The sequence below is a fragment of the Oxyura jamaicensis genome, chromosome 5 (genome assembly GCF_011077185.1).
Source record: "Oxyura jamaicensis isolate SHBP4307 breed ruddy duck chromosome 5, BPBGC_Ojam_1.0, whole genome shotgun sequence".
Taxonomy (NCBI): Eukaryota; Metazoa; Chordata; class Aves; order Anseriformes; family Anatidae; genus Oxyura; species Oxyura jamaicensis.
The window spans coordinates 22916305-22923264 of record NC_048897.1 but is presented as its reverse complement, the minus strand read 5'-3'; the positions used below and the strand labels follow the sequence as shown (position 1 = coordinate 22923264).

General features: G+C 60.8%; 1 protein-coding gene across 1 annotated transcript; it reads right to left on the bottom strand.

Moving 5' to 3' along the window:
* Positions 1-1975: 1975 nt before the first annotated feature.
* RPS6KL1 (ribosomal protein S6 kinase like 1) lies at positions 1976-6960 on the bottom strand. Its single transcript, XM_035327568.1, has 10 exons — positions 6798-6960; positions 6578-6702; positions 6269-6361; positions 5655-5702; positions 5382-5514; positions 3765-4418; positions 3068-3157; positions 2830-2912; positions 2462-2557; positions 1976-2353 (listed from the first exon to the last, which is right to left on the bottom strand). Exons 1-10 carry the CDS (start codon positions 6958-6960, stop codon positions 2243-2245), a joined length of 1596 nt encoding a protein of 531 aa, XP_035183459.1. The 3' UTR covers positions 1976-2242.

Sequence of the window (6960 nt, the reverse complement as noted above, 5' to 3'; positions counted from 1 at the left end):
GGGGGGTAGCACTGTTCCTGGGGGTGGGGGGCAACCCTTTCACCATGACCTGCCCGACACTCGGCTAAGAACCAGCCCCAGCAGCTGTCCTGGAGTCACAGCACACTGATGGTGGGTCCGACTGCTGTTTCCCTGCGTGCGAGGGCTTGGCCTTCTACCAGCGAGGAGGGAGCTGGGGGTCAGGCCTCTAAGTGTAATGTATATCCCAGCCCGAGGCTGCTGGTTTGGGGGGGAGGGGGGCAGTCCTTAATCCAATAGCGCACACATGTACGGGGGAGTGAGGGGGTTGCTAGTGCCTGCGGAGTTTATTACTCTTACCCTCTCTACACGGAACTTGTAACTAAAATATTTAACACGGCGGATTTTAAACAAAATAAAACTGGGCAACGACTGCGAGGTGGGCTGTGTGTGAGGAGGTGAGCCAGTTCTGGTGAGCCTTGGCATCGGCAGCTTCCCGAGGGCAGCGTAAGCAGCCTGGTACCTGATGGTGAGAGGGAAGGGAGCTGGGTCCTTCCCTGGTGGTAGTAAATGGAGGCTTCTCTGACTCTGAACTCTCCTGATCTCAAACCCTCTGGCACAGAATCGTCTCTTCCCAGTAAAGATGAGGTTTTGGGCCTGGAAGTCATCCTTTTCCTGGTCTAGCACCAGAACATTTACAGACAACAAGGAAATCCCAGCAGTTGCTAAATGGCATGAGGGCCAAGAGGGAGAACAACACGGGTGCTGTAAATCATGAAAGTGAGAGAAAGGGTATTAAGGGGGTGGAAGGAGAGAAAAGAGGCAAGATCAAGGAGGTGTAAAGCAAAAGTTGTCTCTCAGCTGTGGTGCTAACAGCACTTTCCCAAGGAGCTGTCTCTGCCGGGGCATTAAGAAATCATTCCTGGATTGTGGTAGGGTTTTTCCATTTCTGACATCAACTTCAGAGAATGGTTGCCCTTTCCAGCTAGGAGTGAGGGCAGCCTCTTTTCAGGGAAAACTCTTGCACCCACAGCTGTGATGCTGAGAGGGAGAATATTTTCTAGGACTGGTCCCTGCTGCTTCCTGGCAGCCATGGAGAAATGTGTGTGGAGTCAGCTTCTCCTCGTCCCTGAAGGAGGGAGAAGGTTAGGAGGGGCGAGAAGGGAAAAACCTCTGTGTGCTATAAGGGAAGAGCAGCATGTCTAGCTGCTCTTGCACAAATAAATGGAGTCAAAGAGAAGGTTCTGATGAAAAAATGCTGCTGGTACCCAGCACCCCTGCACCTGTAGAATACAGTGGGCCCACAGTACCTGTATAAACGAGGCCGGGGAAAGGCGATGCCTGTAGTTACTGGAGCTGCAATGAAGGAGGCCTTTGACCCACCCAGGCAGTGAAATGTACAGGCACAAGCCCTCAACCCGCAGCACAGCAACCTGGTTCATTTCATCTGCCCTGCTGTGGTGCTGCCTGCTGTGGGAGCTGAGCTGCTCCCGGGCTCTGCTTCCCTCTGCTGGAGGAGCCCTGCTGCTGGCAGGGAGGGGAGGCTGGGAGCAGGGTGCTGCCGCTCATGGCATCAGGTCCTGGAACCAGCAGCCCCTGGTAAACCTCGGGCTCCAACCCAGGGCTCCCAGGCAGGTTTCATACAGCTTTGGGCCCTCCCTCACGAGACACGCTTAGCCCAGCTCAGGAACAGAACACGTCTGCAAGTAGTCACGAGCGGTTTATTCTTTTCAGAGAGCTGGGGGGGGGTAAGACCAGCGGGCTGCATCCTCCCTCTGCCCTCCAGCAGGTGCTGCCCATACACATGCAGCTGGTGCGGGGCACGGAGCACAGGCTCGGGCACCAGCCAGCGGGGCCCAGGGGAAACGCACTGGGAAGCCACAAAAAATAAGGGGAGGTCAACAGTGGTAGCAGCAGAGAAAAAAACCCAGGGAGAAGATCCCAAGGCACGGTGCTAAGCCGAGTGAGGGCCATCAGTGTCTCCCAGGGAGCCCAAGACGAGGACCGCTGAGGCTGGGAAGGGTGGGAAGGGTGGCACAGCAGGGCTCAGGGCACGGACTCCCATCCCACCATGGGGACCGAGTGGAAGGGACCACAGGCTCACAGGCGTGGTGACAGAACATCTAATGCCTCAAAAACCTCATGCACGCATCTGTTCCCCCCTACACACCCCCACAGCACAGCCCTGGCAGGAAAACCTCCCCCCTCCGCGGGCAGAGCCCCCAGGCGGGTTCACAGGCTGGGGACGGAGGCGGCCCCGTGGCCAGCTGCGCTCCCCTCCTGCCTAGCCCACCAGCTTGTTCCACGGGACGGTGCTGAAGAAGGAGTGGGACTTGAGCTTGGCGATCCCGCCGCCACCAGCACCCAAACGCCGCTTGGGGTTGTGCTGCAGGAGCTGCAGAAAAAACAGACGGGGGGCTGGGGGAGGTGGGAGCACTGGGAAAGCTGCCCAGGGTGGGCTTCGGCCAGCCTCCGGCCCTGTCCTCCCTCCCAAGCCCCTCACCTGGGTGAGAAGTGACACGGCCGCCAGGCTGAGCCCCTCTGGCAGGTGCAGCTGGGTGTGAGGGTGAATCCCCGACGGGTGGCTTTGGGACAGCGGCTGCAAGGGGCAGAGGGTGGTGGTGAGCAGCAGCACTGACTAGGGCAGTAACACCTGGCTGAGCCTTCATCACCACCCAACCCCATCCCAGCACGGTAGGATGTAAAATCAAGGCTCTTGGCACCTAAAGACCGTAACAAGCACCAGAAACTGCAGCGTGGCATGGAGCTGAGGTGCCAGCACGGGAACGCAGCCCCCTGGCCCCTGCGTGGCCCCTACGGTGCCACCTCTGTCCCCCTATCCCAGCGCTGCGCAGCGCCTCTGCCTCTTACCACTCCTGTCAGCAGCTCGTACAGCAGCGACCCGAAGCTCCAGCAGTCGGCCGCTTCGGTTGGCTCAGCAATCCCCCCCACTTCTGCAGAGACAGACAGAGAGGGATTGGGGCTGGAGGCAGGCAGGGGACCTGAGCAGCCCCGTGGCTGTTAGGTGCCAGGCCGGTCTCGCTGCATGCAGAAGGCCCTCCACCCTGGTCGGTGGCACTGGGCAGAAGGCAGGGGACACGTGCCTTACCTGGGGCACTGTACAGCTCCTCCAGCGCCTGGCTGCAGCACTGTGGTGCCACCTCTGTCCACTGGCCAAAGAAGGTGAGACGGACGTGACCTGCAGAGCAGCGCCAAAGAGGTTAGGACAAAACTGGTGAGGGTGGTGGGAGCACAAAGCCAAGCCCCAGCCCCTCAGCTGGCAACATGCCCTCAGTGGGGACAGCCAGGACACTGCTTTTGTTGTTGTTTCCTAGGTGTTTTGTATTGCTCCAGTTTGCCCCAGCCCTTGCCAGCTGACCAGGAACTCTTCAGCTTGTGCTGCAAGTGGTGCTCAGGGCTTGAAGGGATGGGCAGGCTCAAGGAGACCCTGGGGGCACAAGTACAAGCAGGGGAAAACAGCAATCCCACTAACCTCAGGCACAGCTCGGCTGCTCTCAGCTGCCCTGTGCTGGGATTTCCCAGGCAGCCAGACCCACATGGGAGCAGAAGCAGCACATTCCTGCAGCTACGCTCCCTCCGCAGGGACATCTCTCATAATAACCTCTTGGAAGTCCCAGCTGGGACCACACTTCCAGGCTCAGAAACATCCAAACATCCCCGGCTTCCCACCCTCTCCCCCCAGCAGGCTCAGGAAAGCCCAAGCCCCCTGGAAATGGGGCAAGCAGCCGTCTCCAGGCCAGGAGGCCAGCCTCCCCCTCGGGGCAGCCACCTCGGCCACCACCTACCAGCCATGTCCAGCAGCAGGTTCCTGGGGTTGAGGTCCCGGCACAACACACCCTGTTGGTGAAGCCCCTCTAGGGCCAAGAGGATTTCTGCTGCCCACAGCTGCACCTGCTCTTCCTTCACAGCCCAAGCTCTGCGGCCGTGCCCCCAGGAGGCCGGAGCCCTGCGGAGTCCACAGGAGGCCGCAGACCGGCCACAGGTCAGGCTCGCCCCTTGCCAGGGCTCCTGCAGGGCTGGGTCAAGCTGCCGCCAACCCAAGGAGGAAGGCAGGAGGGGCTCGGACACTTGCTGAGGCAGGAGGTCCCCTCTCCCAGCCTTGGGCCTGGGGGCAGGCAGCGGGGGCAGCCTTTCACCACCGAGCGGTCTGGGATCGTGCCGGGGGGCTGCTCTCGCCGACACACAGCCCCCGGCCTCACCGGTGGTTACAGAGTCCTGGGGGCAGGCGACCAGCCCCTGGTGGGCACAGTGGCTGCGGCCTTTGGTGGATGCTGCTGGGTCCACGGGGCCTTGGCTGCTCCCCGGGGCGCTTCCCTCACCGTCCTCTGTGCTGCGGGCCCTCGGGGCCGGGGCAGCTTTGGAATGCAGGGAGCCAGAGCCGTGGGGAGGGCCCTGCTGGGCACGGTACTTGGCACGCAGGTGGGACCACAGTGTCTCCCCTGGAAAGCAGAGAAGAAAAAGTGATGGGGCAGAAAGTGCACCAGGTGTCCCCCCCTGCAGACACTGCTGTCCTGGGCACAGGCCATGGCCCACCTGCTCAGGACATCACCCGGCCTTAAAGTCCCCTGCAGTACTCCTTACTCCTGCAGTAAAGCTCAAGTTCACACCAAACGCTCCCCAGCCCTCCAACCACAGCGTCCCCAACTCCATCACCCCCCAGCACAGGACCCAGCACGGCAAAGGTTCATTGCCCCTCCTTTAGCAGCTCCTTGTGGCAAGCCTCCACCTGGTCACTCTTCTTCACCGGGATCTGGGCAAGCTCAGGGCTTGCCTCCTTGCTCAGACAGCAATTAAACTGTGAAGGTGTACCCGAGCCCTTTGTGCTCCCTGCCCCTCATCCCCCGATCCTGTCTCCTCTCTTCAGTCTCATCTCAAAATCCACTATGGCCTCTTCTTTTGTAACCATATAATGTTTTATGAAGGTCTTGCCAAAAGACTCTTTTGTTCTACAACATCCAAGTGAACCACCTCACTCGGTTCTCCTGTCCAACACTTTTCTGTCACAGCCAAACAACGCCAGTAAAGCAGAGAGGTTTTTCTTTTCAACGTGCTGGACCACATCAACTTCCCTACCGCAAGGCATGGCTGTATGACCATTCTCTCCCATGGGACGCAGCAATCCCCAGAGCTACTTTCCGTGTTACACTCCCTGCCCCCTCGGCCTCCTCCTTCTAGGTCTCCACAGACCCATTTCTAGGTTACTTCCTCAGTCAGCTCTTATCAAATCCCCAGTAAAGCTGAGCAGCAACTCCCACAAAGTCTCCAAGCCCCGGCACCAGCCACCCTTCTGAGAAGTGTTTGTGAAAAAATAGGCCTAAACCACCGGGAGGAGCCTATCCGACGCTATAAAATAGGAAAGGGCAGGATGCTCCAGGACAGGAGGCCGTGCTGTCCTCGCTTACCTTGCACGTGCTCCAGGTGGAGGAAGATGGAGTCCTCGCTCGCGTAGTAGCGCAGCAGCTTGACCATGAAGGGGACGCCATGAGGGATGATGGTCTGTCGCTCGCGGGTCTCAACGTGGGATTTGGGGAGGCTCTGAGGAGGTGCAGGTAGAGGAGGGTTACAGCATGGAAGGGGCTGGGGTTTCCTGGGACCGAGCAGGGCAGGAGGCCAGCCAGAAGAGCTTCCTTCTAATGATGAGGAAGCTGATGAGCTGTGAAACCATAAACACCCACCTTCAGGATAAAGGTCCCACCGGTGGCTGGATCCTGGACTATCTGCACCTGCAGGCAGCGTACCCAGAGCTGTTCAGACACGGTGACCCCTGACACGCAGCCGACAGGGATAAGCCCAGGGACGTGACTGCAGCACATCAGCCCTGACAAACCACCATGCGAGGAGCACAGCAGAGGGGAGCAACGTGCCAGTGCACGTATGGAGACGGTAACCCTGGCATCTTTGCTCCAAGATCACAAACAACTAACCAGCTTTTTCATCTAGGTAGCTGGTCTGCTGCTGGAGTCTGGGTTATCTGCAGGAACCCACCACCACCGTACCTAGCCATCAAGTGTGATCCCAAACATGGGAAAGACCTGGATGCGGCAGCTTCCTCATAAGTGTCTCGGGAGCTTTCGTAAGCAAAAGCAAAGGGGACACTAACAGACTTCCCAGCTAACAAAGTTTCTGGTGCCCTCCCCTGTGAATTTTCCTTGGTGGGAATGGTGTGGATGGAGACCCTCGCATTCCTTGGTGAGCTGTCACCCCCGCCCCAGCTGCCAGGACCCGCCGTGTCACGCTTCCCGTGGTGCGTCCCCAGCCTCAGCCCCCCAGCTCCAGCTCGGGCCCGTACCTTGTCGATCACTCCCACCACCTTACACCGCCTCAGGTTTTCCACCGCCGCGCTCAGCGTCCTGATGGGCCGTAAGCGAAGGCTGCTGTAACCCTGCGAGGCAGCGCAAGGAGACGGTGAGGGGATCAGAATCAGGAGGGTTGGAAGAGCCCTCCGGGATCACCCGCTCCAGCCACCCCCTACCTCCACCGCCACCCACTACCCACGTCCCCAAGCACCACGTCCAGCCTTCCCTCGGACGCCCCCGGGCACGGTGCCTCCAAGAGCCCCCTCGGCCCCCGACCCCGCCTCGCCGCCCCGGCCGCTCACCGTGCCCGCGGGGCCGCCGTCGCCCAGGCTGCGCTGGAGGTGGCAGGTGAAGATCTCCTCGGCGCGCCGCAGGTACTGCGCGATCTTCCTCCTCACCGCCTCGCCCCGCTCCTTGTTGGGGTCCGCTGCGGGCGGCGGCCGTCAGGGGGCCTCCCCCGACCGCCGCCCCGCCGCCGCCCCCCGGCCGCCCCCCGCGCCCCCCGGCCCGGTCCCCCCGCACCCTGCACGCCGCGCAGCAGCACGTCCACGCCGTTCTGGTAGTGGGCGAAGGCCTCCTCGTAGTCCTCGCTCACGTCGCGCTCCAGCGCCAGCCGCAGCTGCCGCGCCGCCTCCAGCAGGTAGTCCCGCCGCCCGCCGCCCGCCTCCCGGCACGGCCGCAGCAT